At 32.3% G+C, this 20,188-nt stretch overlaps 2 protein-coding genes across 5 annotated transcripts in view; one reads left to right on the top strand and one right to left on the bottom strand.

The window, feature by feature from the left end:
• LOC105258715 overlaps positions 1 to 20,188 on the top strand; it is a 90,997-nt gene that overhangs the window by 41,270 nt on the left and 29,539 nt on the right. The window contains exon 2 of one of the 2 annotated variants that reach the window (XM_025405975.1): positions 8,520 to 8,651. The gene's annotated coding sequence lies outside the window, so the exon portion shown is untranslated. Of the gene's footprint in view, positions 1 to 8,372; positions 8,652 to 20,188 lie in introns of those variants that run through there. The other variant, XM_025405974.1, reaches the window with a different exon arrangement.
• Positions 1 to 20,188, bottom strand: part of LOC105258714 (adenylate cyclase type 6) — an 88,229-nt gene that overhangs the window by 51,018 nt on the left and 17,023 nt on the right. For all 3 annotated transcript variants that reach the window (XM_011270167.3, XM_025405971.1, XM_025405972.1), the window contains exons 2-4: positions 18,006 to 18,169; positions 4,971 to 5,237; positions 2,825 to 2,983 (exon numbers count right to left, since the gene is read on the bottom strand). In XM_011270167.3, coding sequence (XP_011268469.1) covers positions 2,825 to 2,983; positions 4,971 to 5,237; positions 18,006 to 18,071 — 492 coding nt within the window. In that variant the 5' untranslated portion in view covers positions 18,072 to 18,169. The remainder of the gene's footprint in view (positions 1 to 2,824; positions 2,984 to 4,970; positions 5,238 to 18,005; positions 18,170 to 20,188) is intronic.

Genomic DNA, 20,188 nt, shown 5'->3' with positions numbered 1-20,188 from the left:
GTAAACGCATACAGATTTTTGAATGAATAATTAATGTGTACGTTTCTGCTCGCCTTAAACGGACCGTATAATTCGCGTTCTGAAATTTTTATTTCTTAATCCGTTATAATTCTGTTTATAATTTTAACTTTTTTTAAACAATTATTATTGTTATTATCAGGATTTAATTAATATTATTAATTCCTACTTATTTGATATTTTATTCGTTTTTTATACTTGATAATATGATATGTGTGTAGAATCTTTTAATATTAATGGAAGATTATGATGTTAGTATATTATAAGAAAAAGTATATTTTTCACATGGTATATAAGAGGTTTAAGTTTATACAGTATATACGCAAGAAAATCGATTACTATTGGAGGAGATTGCAACATGCAACATACTGACGTAATATATTTAACAGAAGATAATAAATAAGGTTTATTTTAACATTTACTTCAACTACTTGCAATAGGGGTAATTAATGGATAAGAATCTCGACTCGATCAACTTTAATAATCTGATTATTGGAACAATCATCGTTAATAATTTGTTTTATAGGAAATTCATGATCAGGATTTTGGAATGATATGGACGAAGAAAATAATTTGTTAAGAAAATTAAAAGAATTTGACAAACTTATTCATATAAAATTAAACAAGATTTTTTTTTACCTAAAAGAGTAACATAAAATTGCTAAATATCTGCATGAAAAATTCATTCGTCTCAATTTCTGTAGTATACCAAACTTTAGAAAACAGCGTAGGAGAAATAGCAGATAAATAGTTGAGTGTTATTTTTGTTAGAAAACGCGTTCTGATGATACTTTGGCATTATGCAATGTTGAAAGCCTTTTGTTGTTTTTGTGTAACAAGAAAACTGTGTGTGGCAACTTTACACATCCCACACTTTTTTCCTTTTCTAGAAGGATCCAAATTCTTTACAAAGTTACGGCAAGTTTTATATAAACTAGTACATTTTAAAAATAAAAACATTATAAAATAAAGGATGTATCTGTTTTAAAATCTTTTATAAAATATCAGTTTCACAGATACACGATTTTATAATAACAGGAAGTTTACAACACAAACAAAGCTTCTTCGCTTTGCAGTTTTTTTACGGTTTTCCAGTTTCCAAGTTACATTACATGATCAATGCAAGGTAAACGCGACTCGGAACATTCTTCGATCCTAATATTCGCGTATTGAGCATTTCCCAAACGGCTCCGCGATATTTCCATATATCGAAACCTTTGTTAGAGCGCGCTCTGCATTTGACGGGTGAGACATTTCGATATGTTTCCGTACAAGCCCTACGGGCGGTGAAGCGCTCGCTAACGCGTTAACCGCCAGTTCGTTGTCACGGTCGGATTTTTCTCGCGTGCACCAGCATCTTCGCCAGGTGTTTGCTGTATATTTTCGAGCAAAACTGACGTATGTACCGCGCACGCATCGGTAGCCACGATGATATATCCGAGACATGTTCGCGAGAATTTATCGCATTAAATTCGCGTTTATACAGAGTGTCACGGATTTCCGCATGGCCGAAACTTGTTGCGCGATTTTTCGAAAATTCTCGGTAAAATTATATTCTCCTTTCTTTTTCTATTTTTCCTGTCTCTTCCCCGACATGTCTGACTGAATTCGCGCATCACTACTACTCCCTATGCAAGGTGCGGCGTACGTCAATCGACGCCGCCAACGCTCTTCGCTTCGATTGCGCGTGCCTCCGCATTACGAACTTAGATTAATCCCTGATAACGTCGTTGATTTGCATGACAAGATGAGAAATGTCACCACCGTAGGTTCGGATACCGTCAAGATGTTATTGGCGGGTTGCTCGTTATTAGTGACAGCTCTTTCGAGGAATCACGTTTAACGAGATGAGATAAGTTGATTGAAAAAAAGAATATACAAGTATATCTTATACAAAATATTTGCGTTTTTGTTGATGAAGATAAAATACTAGATTCATTATTTCTTTACCGTAAAAGTGAGAAGTTTATTATTATTACTTGTGACTGTATTAAAAAGATTGTTATATACAGGTAGAAAAATTATTAATTAATTTCAAAATTATATATAATAATTAAAATAAATATTACATCAGGAATAACATCGAAAGTTAATTGAAAAAAAGAATATACAAGTGTACATCTTATAGGAAATATTTGCGTCTTTGTTGATGAAGATAAAATACTAGGTTTATTTTTTTCGTAAAAGTGAGAAGTTTATTATAATTATTTATGACTGTATTAAAAAGATTGTTACATACAGGTGGAAAAAATTATTAATTAATTTCGAAATTATATGTAATTATTAAAATGAATGATTATATCAGGAATAACATCGAAAAATATATTCCATAATGCATGTTAGAGCCATTAGCCGAATTAACCATCTCACATAATTAATTTCAAAAAATATAGATCGTTATTACGAGTCATATTGAAAAAATGGCGCGATTTTAATTTAGCTAATTACGATACGTTTTTCTCTCAGCGATACGATAGTGACTTTATATGTTTAACTTTCGATTCATTTTACTCCGATACTCCGATATTGAAGTCATTCGCGAAGAAAGTAGATTTATCCGTGCATGATCAGACGCATAATCGGGGGAAACGTCTAATCATTTCAACTTTGACTGGACGAATCTGCGTTAAATTCATTCGATATTTACCGGATGTGCTAACTACAGTGAGTGTAATTACGCGTCCGGTGCTCTCATTAGAAGCGAGATATTCGAGTAATTACTCGGAAGCGCGGGCAAAAGGAAAAGTAGTTTAAAGGAGAGAGAGGCGAATGCACGCGCCGTCGAAAGAGTCTCTGCTTCTTCTACCTGCAAGTTCTTGAAGCGATGAGAGCCGCATAACGAGCTCAGGAACCTGCTCAGGGCGCATTTCGGCGTGCGCTGCGTGATCCCCGCGTTCGCCGCAGCTTCCGCCATGGTCTCCCTTCCGGTCGTCGGCGCCATGCCCACTTCCGATCCTCTGGCAACCTGGGAACAGGCCGACTCTCGTGTATTCAGGTACAGAGAATTTCAGAAATAATGAGAAATATAATGTCAAGTTTTTATTCCACGTGAAAATCATTTTCGAACCGATTACAAATAAGGATTTTCGTCTCGAAAAACTAGATTTTGGAGGCGAAAATAAATAATTAAACATAGCCGTTTAACGCAAAATGGATTCCATAAACGGTAATTTCAATTTCCTTTGATTACGATATTGAACGTAAGCATTCGCGAAATGCGATCAAATGAATTTGATCGCGAGCACAACGTTGTGTGTCCGCATTTCTACTGATTTCAGGATATCCTGTAGTGTTCCTGCGTAGCGATTCAGTGCGCAAACAGCACGGTGAATAGACGATGCATTAATGTGATTTAACGAAAGGCATACACGGCTAGCCGGTATGTTTGTTAGTGTTTGTCTATAATACGATAATCGTTACCTAGCTCAATGCGATTATTTGTGCATACGATAACCGCTTGCGTGTGTACACTTTCCGTAACGATTATTCCTCTCTATCAAGGGAAATCCACTGAACGCGCGCAAAATATGGTGTACGAAATACATTATTATTGAGAGCAAATTATTGCGATTTGCTTGTTCGCTTTGTTACCCGCTTCTCTCAATATTTTTTTTTTCTATTAAATTTCGTCACATATTTACGCAATTCTTTCTACCGTTAAAAATCGCGGACAGATATTTATATTAATCGAATATTAAAACGATATTAATATCGATGAAGCTAATAAAGTTAACAAATTTATGAATTTCGGTGCGCGATAAATATATGAATAAAAAGAGTTACAACGAAACGAAAATAAAATGCATGAAATAAAGCACCCGAATCGAAGTTTGTATCGATTATATCGAGGAAACATTGATTCGTTATGTATTGGCAAGGTTCAATATCGGGACATCGCGTGCAATGTGATGCACGATGTCTCGACGCCTCCCTCTTGAAAATCGAGCAGACGCATCAAAGGGGAAAAGGATCTGACAAAGTGGTTTCGTCTTTCCGCACCGTTTCTCGTTTCCTCGTTTTGTTCAACGATTTGTACCTTTCCCGATGGAGACTCGGCCACGATAATGGAGAAACGTGATGCGCGTGCAGCGAAAATATCGAGCGGTCGTACCATTCGTACAGTCACGTGCACGCCGTTATTAATGAAGAACTTTCCTTCCGGAGATAGTCGAAATTTTACCTTTCAGTAAATTTTAATAACTTTCGCCCCATAACGTCGATAGATTCGACATCTGCGGATAATAATAATATATCGAGCGATTTTTTGAGAAATTGATCAGAATTTATAGTAATTCTATTCAATTCCGAAATTCGATATCTATCTATTAACGTTACAAAAGACTCTACAAATTACGCAAATATCACGTTTAAAAAGTTTGTTAAAATTAACGAGATAAATTTGCTCTCCTCTTCGAGAGAAAATAAAAAATTAATTAAAATCAATATTCAATTTTCTCGAGGGTTTAAATATCTAATTCTGCGGATAGAGGTTGATATAAAAAATTTAATGAATAATTAATAACATAAACATGTTTGTATTAATTGCTAATAATATCAGTAATATGGTGGACATCAAAATTATTCCATCTAAAGTTGTTCACTCAATTATAAATATTCCTTTGATGATTGCTCAACCAATTTAAAAAATTAATTAGCACAATCAGACACTCGCCGTTAAATTATAATTGTATAACACAAAGGATACACGAAGTTATAATATAATTCAATATAATTTCGTTTTGAACATTTATTTTTTTACACTTGGAGCAATCTTTTCTTACTTCATCCATTTTTTTATAAGCTCGAGTTGTGTAATTTTCATTATAACATAGTATAATTTAACATAGTATACAATCTTTGTTAATCAGCAATTTATAATTTTTGATGGACATTTTCGATATGTTTATTCCTATAACGTGTCAACGCACTCGATGAAAAGTTGGACAACTCACTGTGATGATAGAAGGTCGTGGCGCGCCGGTAAAGTGCTCGATGACCTCCCAATTAGACTTCTTGATTGGTGGGGTATGCGGTGTTTTTGGTGTATTAGGCGTGTGCGGTTGCGAGGATGGCGTGGAGGGTTTGGAACCCGGCGTATCGAACAGTAGCTCGACGCGGGGTTTACCACCGTCATTGCCGCTGCTCACGTGTTGCCTGAGGCTGGCCCATCTCCTCGTGGTCCTGGCGGCACCGGCTATCGTTCTAGGACCGATCTCGCCCTGTCGGGAATAAAGCGAAATGATTTATGCCCTGATAAAATGTGCGTCACTCACGGTTATCTTTTTAAATAAAAACACTGATAAACGTTAGAGGGATTTTGGAGTTATTTGATTTTTTATGACAACGCATGAATTTTATATAAATTCCAGGATGATAAATCATTTTTTAATTTTATGTGATATATGCGTATCTAAAATATATTATATTATATATTTTTTTATATATTAAAAAATATTATATTATAATATATATAAAAAATATATATATATATATATATATATAATATAAAATATATATTAAAAAATATATTATATTATAATATATATAAAATATATTATATTATATATATTTTTATATTTTTATTAAATTTGCGGATCGAAATATCAATTCATGTCCGAAGATTTATGACAAGCAACCAGTAATTATTAATTAATCATCATATATCTAAAAAATCTCGGCATATATTTGATACAATATATTATAAACGTTGAAAAAAATTCGAAAAAGAGAGAATATTCTTAGTGAAAATTTCTCACGAATCTTTCTATGCGATATAGAACGAGGATTGGGTCGTATTAAATTTCTATTTTCTATAAAAAGAAAAATTCGAATCTATTCTACATTTTTGCTTCTTCTCTTTTTCTCTTTCTATTTTTTTCGCTTTAATGTTGCGCTTGTTTGAAGAGTGCAATACGATGTAAAGAGAATTAGCCGATAAGGGTGCAATACATTGTTATGTGGCACAAATAAAAAGCAAAACATTCGATTCGAATATTAGAATGCAGATTATTAAGAGAATCGTTAAAAGAAGAAAATATATACATATTTCTTTTTTTTATTTCATCTTCTCTAAACTTTGAATTCTTATTGACAGGTAAAATATTAATTTTTTGAAATTAATCTGTGAAGTACATTCATAATTATTTATCCTAAATTAAATCGCAAATATAAAATAAGATGAAATAAACAATTTGCTAAATATAGTATATATATAATGACAATTTTTAATTAATACCATCCTTAATTATTTTCGTGCCCTCTTAAATTTAGCGGAAAGGTTCCGAAGGTCCTTTCAATTTAGAGCTCAAGGTACGCAGATGCTAATTAAAATGACAATGAGTAAACAGCCACGTTTTGCGCGTCAGTGCATTGAAATCAGCTTCGAATAATTAAGCGCGAATCCGCTCTCTGCGAATCGTGGAATAAGACAAAGCCGGCACAAATATTATTTATGCAAGCTTGCTCTGTACGTGGCATGTGAGGATTCTCGTTGTTCCGGTTATATGCATAGATATATGCACCGCTGCGGAAAATGCGGCTTCGAAGACGGCAGAATCCCGGGAAAAAAGATAGAAAAAAAAAAGAGAAAAAGGCGGAAAACCAGGACGATGCGGCATGTTTATGGGCCATGATTTCAATCTCCGCGCGTCCGAGAAGGGTCGATGTTACTCATCGATCCTGAAGAAAACGAAGCTCCGTTACGCGAAAGCTATCATACCTGCTACTTTCCGCATCAATGATTCGCGTCGCGTTTACCACAACCGATGGGTCTTGACCGCATATGTGGATGATGACTATGTTGAAATTCCTGACAGCCGACATGCCTTGCGCTCATTCCATCGGTAAAATGTACGAAATGTTTTCTAATACTTTGTATCTTCGCTCCAATAAAGAATTCTTCTCGGTGAATTTCGATTTTTTTCTCAAACGAGATTTCGAAAAAAAGTTCGTTGTGACTATCTAAGATTAACGAGAATGTATTTATACTGCGAATTATATAAAAGCTAATATAATATGATCTATCGAAAAATAAAATTTTTTTTTATAAAAAATAATGCACAAAAAATACACATAATTTATTGATACAAATTTACTCTGTTCGATCTGCTCCAAGTTAATGGTTAAAAATATTTTCATATGTAACTTCAAATATGTATATGAAAAGATAGTCAAAAGAGAACGTGCTCAAGAAAGAAAGAGGGAGATTTGGAGGAACTTTTGACACACAAGTGCGACTTATGCATGACGTTATACATCGTAGAACAAAAACGTGGCTTCACATTTTCCTTCACTGTATTCTGCAATTCCTACGCAAAGTTGCGAAAATTTACGTAACGGGTGTTGATTTTCTTTTGACGTTGCTCGAGCCATTTTGCCTTTGCTTTGAACAGAACCAAGTAGATATTTTCGGTGCCTGCGGCGATATAAATAATAGTGTCTCTGGTGACATGACACACAGTCTTCTTCTGATCCGATGTTAAAAGTATCTTTTTCCCAATAAAGCTGAAATAATTTTCATACAATATATATATAATATAAAATATATGTATATATAAAAAATACGTCGGAATAATATACTATTATATTTTGAATTTTACTTATTGTTCGTAAAAACATACAAACAATACTTGATAAATAGTAGTGAACGTAATAAATATTAAAATTTGAATAAACGTTGTTATAAAAGTTTTCATTTTGCAAGCATAAATATTTATAAAGTTTATTTATACATACATTTATATTTAAATATTATATTGTATATATGTCTATTGTTGCGCGTATTAAATTGCCGCCAAGCTTGCCGCAAATGAAATTTTTTTTTGTCAGGTGGTACGCGTCGCGCGTACTCATTGTCAACAAACGATAGTCGGCGCTGTGTTATTTTCTCCTTCCAAGTCGTCTCGCGTCGCGTATATGTGTTATATGTTATATGTGTCGAAAGGACGATACGAAACAGTCGATGTCAATGTGCGAGATCACAAGTATTCGTGCTACATCTCGAATAATTTGTGCGCAAGTACGTGAAAGTGAATCGTGCAAAATGACAGCTGATCGGATGTTCACGTGCGAGATCGTATTCTCTTCGTATTCTCTCAATTGACAAACGAATTGTGCGAAGATAATCGAAAGACAATGTGAATAAATAATATAAATATAAGACAATAAATATTTATAAAGTTAATTTATACATACATTTATATTTAAATATTATATTGTATATATGTCTATTATTGTGTGTATTAAATTGCCGCCGTGAAACGTGCCGCAAATGAATTTTTTTTGTCGGTTGGTACGCGTTACACGTCAACGTTCAATGTCAACAAATAATAGTCGGGTTATTTTCTCCTTCCAAGTCGTCTCGCGTCGCGATTACGTGTCGAAAGGACGATACGAAATACAGTCGATCAGTGTCAATGTGCGAGATCACAAGTATTCGTGCTACATCTCGATTAATTTGTGTGTGAGTGCGCGAAAGTAAATCGTGCGATGCTTAATTACAGCTGATCGGGTGTTGTGAAGGGAATTGTGTGAAGATTATCGGAAGACAATATGGAGCCGAATTGTGCAAAAACAACGAAGTAATAAAGGAGGAGCAATAGCGGCGACGGAGCAGCGCAGATTCTTCGATATAAGTGAGTCAGATGATTTATTATTCCTTCCGAAATTGCGACTGATCAAATAATATAAGACAGGATTTGTCCGATTAAACAGGTATTAAAAATATTAACGAGATTAATGATCGATGAGTCTGAATGGGCAAATATTGCTCGTATTTTATCCTCCGGTAATTTCCTCCGATAATTATTGACAAATATGTTAATAACCGTACCAGTGAATGACGCAATAATCCAACGTAACCTCAACATCAATGTCAATGCGTGATTGACATTAATCTCAAATGCGCTGAATTTAATATGACAATTTAAATTAGGTTTTCCATATTTCTCGGACTCTTTCCGGATTACGCATTAATCTCTCTCGTAATGTTTCTTTTATTCATGTATTTTATTTTAGACTTTTGTTTGAAGAGTTTTTTTTTTAAATATTTGGTGTCTATTTTTGCTATAACGTCAAAAATACATCTCTATCTTTTGATAAAGTTAATTCAAATCAATACAACTTTTTCTTCTTTGCAAAAATAACTTTTAATTGCAAAAACGCAATATGTCAGTTTTACAAGTCCAAATTAAATGCAATACATAAACTTTTGTTGGTTAGTGACATAATAAAAAAATAATTTTAAAAAAACGTGGAAAGTAATATAAATTAATATATAATTATATATAAATACTAATGTTAGATAACATAAATATAAATAGTACATTAATAATATACAATTCATTTATTTCAAATTAAATAAATATGATATAAATTAATATATAATATGAATAATAATACGTAATAAATTAATAAATGTAATATAATGTATTTTTGATACGTAGTTCTCGCTATTCGCGAAATTAAAGTGCGGTTTTGAAGTAAATAAATCTGATGTTCTCTCTCTTTCCAAACTGAAACGTGACATGCAGGATTTAACTCTTCATATACACATGTATGTATACGTGATTATTATACGACATGTATGTATGCATGATTATTATATACGTGTCGCAAAAATTCTATACAGCGTGTTTTCGTTCTTATTTCATTGTTAGATATTTTTTATATAATTTTTGCGTTTTCGTCTTTCGCAATTTCGCGTCCCCGATTTCTTCGTGTATCATCTCGATGTTTGCCATCCAGTTTTCAGCTTGACAAAATTTTCAACGGCGGAGCTGTCACCGCTTCGTTGCGGGTTTATTCAGTTTTCGCGATAACGATATTATATATACAAGGTGTCAGGGCAATCTCTTCCCAAAAAGAAAGCTCTTGTACCTCGAGAGATTTTTAAAACACCAAAATAAAGTATTTTTTCATTGAGTACTTTTCGAGTTATAACTTGAAATAATTTGTTAATTTTATATAAACAATAAAATCTAGTAAAATAGAGATTGGTCATCGAGGTAATTTCTGTACAAGGGTTAGATAATTTAGCGGTAATCGAAAGGAAATTTTGGGTAATCTAAGGTAATTTTTGGTAACTCTAAATAATCTTTAGCATTCTCAGATAATCTTGAGTAATCTAATAGGAAATCTAAGTAATCTAAGTAAGGATAATATCAAATAATCTGCAGATAATTCTAGGTATTCTTAAGGTAGTCTCAAATAATCTGAGGTAATCTAAGATAATCTTTTTGAAGTTAGTGAACGTCATTCACGAACTTGTATTTTTTTACAATAATAAATTTGCAATCGTTTTCTAGAATCGATGCTTCGTAAAAACGTGCTTTTTTGCAGTCTACGAATTGTCGTGGTTAGGTTTTCGCGATATCGTAATGCTTTATCTCTCGCCATAAATTGTGGATAAGAATGCATTTCACAACTTTTAGTAAGCCATCGTCATTTAATGGTAAAACAAAACCTATGTTACAATTTTCATGTATTGAATATTCTACCGGTAATTCCAGTCGCATTTTCACTCAGCCAAACTACTTTAGGCAAATTTCTTTGCGTTAAGAAGTCGCTTAATTCCTTAAGACGAAATTCCCTTTCCCGAAGTAAACAATAGTTTGAATTTATTACTCTGCTGATAATGGCTACAGATGAAATAATGCTATTTAAATTGACATGTAAAGTCGTTTCGTAAGTCAGGCGTCTACTTATTATTCAAAACAAAATTCAAAAAAGCTAAAAATAACTAAAAATACAATAAATAAAAATTGCGAAATACATCCTTACCAATGAAAAGATACATGCAAAATCTCTTAAAAGATTCTTCATTTGAGGTAATATTAGGTAATCTTAAGTAATCTGGGTAATCCGAGGTAATTTAAAGGTAATCCGTATCAAGGGTAATTTTTGTACACTATAATTCACTAGTGACTAACCCCTCGGTAAAATAGTATCTAGTAAAATATTCATTTTTCGATTATCTTATCTTAATACTTTTATATAGAAAATAATGAGAGGAATCAATTGGTGTAAAGAAAACACATAATTGTTTCGAAGAAAAAATATGTAATTTGCAATTACATATTTTTTTTAAAACAATTACGTGTTTTCTTTACACCAATTTATTTTCTATATAAAAGTATTAAGGTAAGATAATCGAAAAATGAATATATTTTATTAGATATTTTATGGTTTATGTAAAAATTAAGAAATTATTTCAAGCCTCATAACTCGAAAAATACTGGATGAAATATACTTTATTATGTTTTGAAAAGCTCTCGAGATAAGCTTTCTTTTTGGGAAGAGATTGCCTTGACACCTTGTATATATTATATATATATACGTCGCGTAATGCGTTTCTTAACCTTGCGCTAGTGCAACGTTTCGTATGCGGATCAGATGGATATTTTTTTTTTGCTCTGAATATGACGGAAAATAACGGTTTCGCATCTAAGCGCCTCGAGAGGAAATATTTTCTCATCAGGAGAAAATCCGGATTTTTTCACGCCATATATCTCTGTAATGTATTCTTAATTTTAGCGAAAAAAAATATTACGCGGAGAGTATGATTTATTTTGCACGGTAAAAAATTCATAAGAAATGTAAATATTTAAATGATATTGTTATTATTATTCGTATTTATTTCTCGTAGACGGCCGGGGAAGAAATTAGTGAAATATTTGTGATCTTTTCTTAAGAGAGCTCTAACGAATGAAAGGTATTTCAATAAAATACAGGACCGGAACGTTTTCTCCTATTGTAACCTGCTCGGTATTTCGTACTGTATGCTTTTTAATATCGTGCGTTGCAAAAATTGCTCTATTATGACCAACTCTATTATTTCCTAGAAGAAATGTAAAGAGAGAGAGAAGTCTCGACTTGTACGACCTGGTATTATTTTACTTTCATGTCGGCGCGTTCTCTGATATGTTTCACTTAAGTGGTGATCGCACTACGCGAAGTATCATTCCGATATGTAATTAAATAATGACATTTTGAAATATGAACATGAAATTCACGCACTCATTCGATTGATAACATTCAGTTATGTTATTTTGCTACGCGAATTTTCGTTTAAACATTCATGTAATTATATTAATAATTAAATTTTGCAAACTCATGGATTTTTCGTAAAGTTTGAAATTTTAATTAAATACCATAGTAAAATTTTAGATTTATTCTTATAAAAGAGGGAATTTTTCGCGACGTTTTGTATACATTATCCTTCCAATTTAAGCTTTCGGGAATGAAATAAGTGCGCCAATTGCATGTCGTGTTTAAGTGGAAGAGTGAAATAACGTTGTACATCTGTTGTCCTATTACTCATGAAATATTTCTCGTACTTGTAATCGTGTCAAACGCACATTTTTTTTCTTTTTGTTCTGCGCTCTGTTGCTTAAGCGAAAATGCTAGCGCAATTCCCTTTGCATCAACACAGTTGATTGTTCTGAATCGTACTACGTTCATTTAGTATTTTTCCATCGATAAACTTTAATTATCGAGTATATTGAGTAGAGTATAATTAATTTCGTTTATCGTATAAAAAAGAGATTGCATTCGGTTGATCGAACATAACATATTAATATTGTATTCGGCAATTAATTATCTGTACGAGACAAGTTATCAATGTATAACAATTTAATAATATAAAAACATATAATATATCAGTGAATCGAATAATAAATGAAGAGAGACTTTCACATCTTAATAAAAATACGAGATTTTCCCTTTAATACTCATTTAAATCTGAATAAAAATGCAAGATTTTTCCTTTAAAGTCCGTTCACGCGTCAGTTAATTATCTGAAAATATTCGCATTTGTTTATTTTTATCTCACGCTTCTCCGCGATTCGATCAGTTCCTTATTGGAGTTATTTTCTTTGCGAATATTTTATAATCGTTTATTAGAAAATAAGTGTAGCTTGCAGCCTCGATCGTTGCACATGCACAGCGTCCGCGAAAATTATTTTTCTTAAGTTATTCAACTTTTCTGCGAACGTTTGTTCGTGCTGATTAGGCAGGAAAACTTGCACGCGCGTCCCGCAAAGACGGGGCTCGTTACAAATGCTATATTTCATCGCGTATTTCACCGAGCGAGGCGCTCTCGTGTTTCTCGACACGTTCGATTCGAGACACCTTTTTTATTTACTCTAACGAGGTACGTGCGCTTTTCCATGTTGGTCGCCAAGACGAACGATGTTTGTAACGATCGAGTATCGGGAAAATATTCGAAAAAGCATGTATACGTCGCAATAAACGTCGCTGGAAACGCAGATAACGATGCGAAATCTACTTTGATATTTCTACGAAAATATTTTACGTGATAATTATATTTTTATTACGGTATATTAATATTTGTGTTACGAAGTTGTAAGAGCAAGTAGTGTCTTGTTTTTAAGAAGCTCTACTTTAAAATACTTTAATTATCACATTTTCTAATTAAATTAAAATAGCGCTAGCTTTATTAATTTCTATTTTGAATGGCTTCGTTCGCGTTATTATTCTGCATTGCACTTTAAATACAATAGACGAAAATATCCGTTCCATGGAATATCGCCGGCAGCATGCATAATTAGGGAGATGGAATATATTTATCTATCGCGAGGCAAAACCACTTTTTCGAAATAAATGTTAAAAGTGTAACATTTATTTAAATTTTCATAAAAACATGTTTGCGTGAAATATATCGGTTAATAAAAAGATATTTCTAGAAAAGTATTCGCGCGAGATGTTAGGTCAGATAAATTGTAATATACTCGAAAAGCACTTTTATACTCTATGGCACTTTTCAAGCAAGTAAATAAAGTAAATCGATTTTACATTACATTACAAGTTAAATGAAGGGTGGGTAAAGGACACGCGAGTTAGAAGTACACGTTTCGCGTCGATAAATGACTCATACGTGATTAGACGACGAATGTAACGAATGAGAAATATATTACTGGCCAAACGTTAAAATTTACCGAGGGCCCATTTATGCAGAAATATGTGTTAACGAGATGCCGTAAAAAAATGTGAAAGATATGGAAAAATATTACGGCTACTGCAGTATCATTCATTATCGCTCTATGACAATGTGGCGATAAAGGGACAAGATATGAAAATTAATTGTTCGCAGTTTCCACTGCGCGATAATCGTGCACGGTAGAAAATACAGTACAATATTAACGTGTCTGACGGCATGCTTTTAATTATACGTTACATACATTATATAACGTTACAGAGCACAATTAAAATCTAAGAATATATTTATTTTATCTTATTTTAATATTTCTTCTCTATAATTTCAGTCAGATTAGTTATCACTCAAATATAACTTTTTATTAGTGGATAAAAATTGGCTTATCAACTATCGTCTTTAATTTTTTTTATATATTTTTAATCGTATTTAATTTTTTGAGAAAAATATGTTTCATTTAGTATATTTATTTTATTAATATTGCTTTTTTGTAGTACTTTAAATTTTAATTGTGCGAAGTATTTTCCACTGAAATGGATATTAGTAGCTTAATTACGTTATGTAATGTACGATAATTAGGATTTTTCCAGTATTTCTCTGTACTGATAAATGGAATCGTACGGCGTGAGACGCATTTAAGGCGAGCTTTTGCTCGAACGAACATATGTCTCGTAATATATTTCGCTACGAATATACATTGTACAACGAGTTAGTTGCGGTAAATTATGTGCGCAACATCAGAATAAAATGCGTGTACCGGACTCTGCTTCCTCAGCTAGAAATTATTATGCCAGAGAAGGAGTATTACAACATTACGTGCATTCCTTGGCCGGCAAATACCTGAGTGAACGAGCATATTAAATTGCGATATAAAATAATGTATTAAACGAGAGAGAACGTTAAAACGCGATAATGTCGTTTCATTACGAGAGAACGTTGTACGATTATCGCGAGAGTGATTCGCGCGTTCGCAAGTGCCCCATTAATGTCATTTAAACGTGCTGCTTAATGTTGGTCGCGTCGAGTTAATAGCATTGCGTTTACCAGCCTCCATTTTTAAAGAGCATATCTCTCTGATTACAAGATTATGACATTATTGTCATCTTTCTATTCATCGTTTAAAATCTCGTCGTTATTTAGATGTTTAATGTCATTTAGATTCTTTATTATTTCAGGTGTTTTATTAAACGTATTAAAAACCTGTAATTTGTCAAATATAGTGCATTACTTGAATGAAATAAATCGCTAGAGTAGATTTAAATATCATCTATTGATTAACTTACTTGAATGTGAATATATAAATCTTAATTAAATAGTCTAATAATGACGAGATTTAGATGTTCAATATCATTATTTAAATTTTTTATTATTTCAGGTGTTTTATTAAACGTATTAAAAACCTGTAATTTGTCTAATATAGTGCATTTACTTGAATGCAATAAATCGCTAGAGTAGATTTAAATATCATCCATTGATTAACTTACTTGAATGTGAATATAAATCTTAAACAGATGTCTAATAATGACGAGATTTAGATATTCAATGTCATTATTTAGGTTCTTTATTATGTCACGTGTTTTATTAAACATCTTAAAAACCTGTAATTTGTCTAATATAGTGCATTACTTGAATGAAATAAATCGCTAGAGTAGATTTAAATATCATCCATTGATTAACTTACTCGAATGTGAATATATAAATCTTAATTAAATAGTCTAATAATGACGAGATTTAGATGTTCAATATCATTATTTAAATTCTTTATTATTTCAGGTGTTTTATTAAACGTATTAAAAACCTGTAATTTGTCTAATATAGTGCATTTACTTGAATGCAATAAATCGCTAGAGTAGATTTAAATATCATCCATTGATTAACTTACTCGAAAATGAATATATAAATCTCAATTAAACAGATGTCTAATGTATACTATATCCAATCAAGTAAGTTATGTCTTGCGAATTCAACTGGTTATGTCTGATAATACAAATTACTATGTCTTCACGTGGATTTGCGTATGACGTTCTTTAATGTGCATCAGTGCGCACTACTTCATCTGACTGAATTCGCAATAAGCAGCAATCTATTCTGTCGAGCTCCACGTTTCCATCTGTCAAATCGCGAATAAGAGCACCGGATTATATAATAACTGATTTTATTTTTTTGTCTTATTATATCGAAATTTCGCAGTATTGTTTACACGAATAAAAATTATGTTAAATGTGCGAGGATTTTCTGAAATGTCGGAATCCTAACGAGACATCGAATTAATGATGGGATTGTTAAGCATTCCTTTGTGTGATGCATAAACACGACGATAAAACGCGCTAATGGACATTCATTGTCTGTTCATGAAGCTAAATAAAATTCTAAACACTCGGAATTTAGTACCGTAAATGCCTTTATCCTTCGTCGACGTGTTCTTAACATATGTGTGTTTCGCGAGGGACTGATAACATACCACCTGGCACTTCGTTATACCGCCGAATATATCTCTGTAATTCGTAATGAGAGTGTTATATCAACTCGTTTATCTCCGAGTTTTCCTCCAGTTCAGTTGCTTTATATCACTGGTGTGGAGAAAAATTTTTTTACTTTTCCAAAATAATCCGCAACATATATACATAATGATGAAAAATATTTTTACAGTGTGCATATACGATAGCACGTGATCTCCAGCTCTGATAATATTTCTTTAATCTGGATTCACATATCTTTTTTGCCGTATAAATTAACAGAATATTGGATTTTGTAAATTTATTTCCACACAGAAGTCATTATATTGTCATACCGTTGCATACCTCATTTTAATATCGAGTGTATATTATAGTATGTCATAGCATATAAAATAATTTTATGCTTTCGAATACACGATATTAATATCGATATTAATATTGATGAAAGTAATGACAATATAAATTTTATTACGAATGTGCACATGTGCAACGATTGAATTACGTTTATGTCAATCTGTAATTATCGAGAGATATATAACATAAAGCAATTACACGTCCGTTCCGGAAATAATACAAACGCATACGTTCGATCACGTTTGAAACGTTTTCATAACGTGATATCTCGTGACAACACGTGAAAAGTATGCTTTAACGTATGATACGGCGGATGATTACACGAATGTTCAGAACGAAAAACCTGCTTATGAATAATGTATACTAGGGCATGCATCCCTCGCGTGTGTAACTTGCACACAATAAGTTTCTTTATTTTGTTTCTTTTTATCTGCAATCGTGAACGTAAAACGGAAGCGCGGCACGCAATTAGGAATGATAATTATAATGGATAATACAAAGCTAGAATATTAATTTTAATTCTCAAGCGTATATTTTATATATTTATACTTTTATGATTGAACTGACGGATGTCAGAGCAATATCTGCCCAAAAAAAACTCTTACAGCTTAACACGAGAGCTTTTCAAAACACTATAATAAAGTATTTTTTCATTAAACACTTTTCGAGTTATGAGGCTTGAAATAATCTTAATTTTACATAAACCATAAAATATTACATAAACCATATTTTACATAAACCATAAAATATCCAGTAAAATATTCATTTTCCGATCTTACCTTAATACTTTTTTATAATATATATTTATATATTTTTATGTACAAAATAATGACAGGAATCAATTAGTATAAAGAAAACACATAATTGTTTTTAAGAAAAAATATGTAATTTGCAATTAACAATATTTAATTATAATTAATTTAATTATAATTAAAATTAAGAAATTATTTCAACCCTCATAACTCGAAAAGTGATCAATGAAAACATACTTTATTATAGTGTTTTGAAAAGCTCTCGAGGTAAGCTGTAAGAGCTTTTTTTGGAAGAAATTGCCCTGACACCCTGCATATAAAAAATCTCGTTTATAAATATATATTTTACAATGATATTTAATTTTAACGTAGCCAAAATTTCGCAACAAGTATTCGATATTACAGTACACTTTGCGCACAAATCCCGATTATGTTCGGTGTTCTAAATAATACAATTCTCGACGGAATAGTTACCTCGTGAGCTCTTCGGCTACCACGAAGACTAAGCCTGTGACTCCATTCTCGTTTTGGGAAATCCATGCCGTATTTTCTCCGTGTCACCGTGTCTTCTCTGCCTCCAGACGTTGGAAAGCCCTCCGGGGCAATAATGGACCCGTGTCCGTTACTTCATGTTTCTCCTGCACAAAAAGAAAATTTGCTACAGTAAGATTCTTCCTTTATCTTCTCTATCTTTCTTCCTTTCTGTCTCTCGACATGTTTTTCGCGGGTCGCTTCAACTAATTACGATGAGTGCTTCGATCATGTCTTGAATTAATACTCGATGCGAAACTTAACGTAGTTCAAGGTAACGTCATTAATGTATAATGATTCGTGTACTATCGCAAAAGAGCTTTTAGATACCGTGTCTTCTTAAGCTTTAAGTAGCGTACAAAGTTACCGCGGTGTAATATATTCGCATATATACACTTCACATTTTCTTTGTAAATATTATAGTTTGCAATAAATTTGGTGAAAAAATTATGAAGGCATATCTGAGAGATACAATATATTTTCAAGCATGATTGCAATAATACGAGTAATATGTGCGAGATGCTGTTGAATATTTCCATTAAATCTTTAGTGTTTGTAGAATAACATTACATTTTATTATGAACGAATCCTCTCTTTGCGAATTTATTCAATATAATGTTCGTTTTCAATTTTTATTTCTTTTAAAACCGCAATATTTAAAGAGTCTCTTAAATATTTATCTGCATAATTAAATCTTTTTATATTTTTAGTTAAAATAGATTGTTAAATACTTGAAAAAAGATAATAATTCGGTGCATTTAGAATAATTGTTAAATCAAATCTGGAAATATTTAATTCAAGCGGCCATATTTCGCGAAGCTAATCTAATTTTCCTCGGACAATATAATTGTCATGTATAATCTTACAAGAACTATTTAATTTTCTGCGGACAACATAATTGTTAGATGAAAAAAAGACTGACTTCTGGGACTATGTGTCGTTTCTCGCACCACTTGGGACGACTTTACTCGCATCGCGTCCTGGCGAGAAATTTTATTCGTTGTGAACTAGAGTTCACAGTGCTCATATCGCGTGTCTAGACAAATAATTTTCAGGCTTCTCTACTGCCTACGTTCGCGATTAAGGAAGAAATCCAAGCTGTGCACAAAAGAGAGAAATAATTTTGCCCGAGATTATAATTCTTTGATATTACTTTCGAAATATCACGCGACGTTTGATATATACAGGTCTAGAAATGCAATTATTATAGTTCACCTGAATTTTTTACCTCACCTTCCTCCCCTTAGAAGATATTTTCTGAAATTATTTTTGAAGTATCATATAAATTGTTTTTTTTTTTTTTTTTTTTATCAAAATAATAGCGCCTTTTATATATAATTTTTTTCTCAAAGCTACGATAAATCCGTGATAAATAAATCGACAAGAAGTAATCGGTCATAAAGGATATCTAAAAATCGTGAACAGACAATAAAAAATTTCAGCTTTTACGATCGTGTATTTGTCTATAAAAATTTTTTTACGTGACAATATAACAGAATCACTACGTGTGTCACGTAAATAACGCGCACGATAATATTTATATTTTTATGTTATTTCTAACAGCGAATTATTTGCGCAGTGGCAGCTATCGGTACGTGTTAATTTCCGCAACTTGAAATGCATAACATTGAACTTTCGACAATGCATTAACCGCAACAAATATAATTATTTCAATTGTCGTTGTGCAACGTACCGGGAACTTCGAGGGAACATTAATTATGGGATGCGCATGATATTGTTCGTCGTAGCAAAGCAATTATTAATACTGGCGATAGCCGTGTGTATTATATTATAGCGAGCTTGGCGAAGTGTAAGAACCACTTGAGATCGATAGGCGAAAGTAATTTGCCACACGGCTCTCAAAGTTGCAAGCACATTCTATCTCTCTCTCTCTCTCTCTCTCTCTCTCTCCCTTTTCGTATTGGATATAATTTATCCCGATTATTCCATTATTCATTTGCCATCCCATTCTTCAAACGCCTTTTTTAGAAATTTTTTTGGAGAAATTAAAACGCAGATTGTCACGTCGAAATTTATTTACAGCACAATTTGCACATTTAATGGACGTGTTTTTTTAGTAATAATAAACGCTTTACAAAATAGATGACACGTACGTGTAATTTCGT

This window comes from Camponotus floridanus, unplaced genomic scaffold (genome assembly GCF_003227725.1).
Source record: "Camponotus floridanus strain SB8 unplaced genomic scaffold, Cflo_v7.5 scaffold129, whole genome shotgun sequence".
NCBI classification, from domain to species: Eukaryota; Metazoa; Arthropoda; class Insecta; order Hymenoptera; family Formicidae; genus Camponotus; species Camponotus floridanus.
This window is presented reverse-complemented; position numbering and strand designations above follow the sequence as displayed.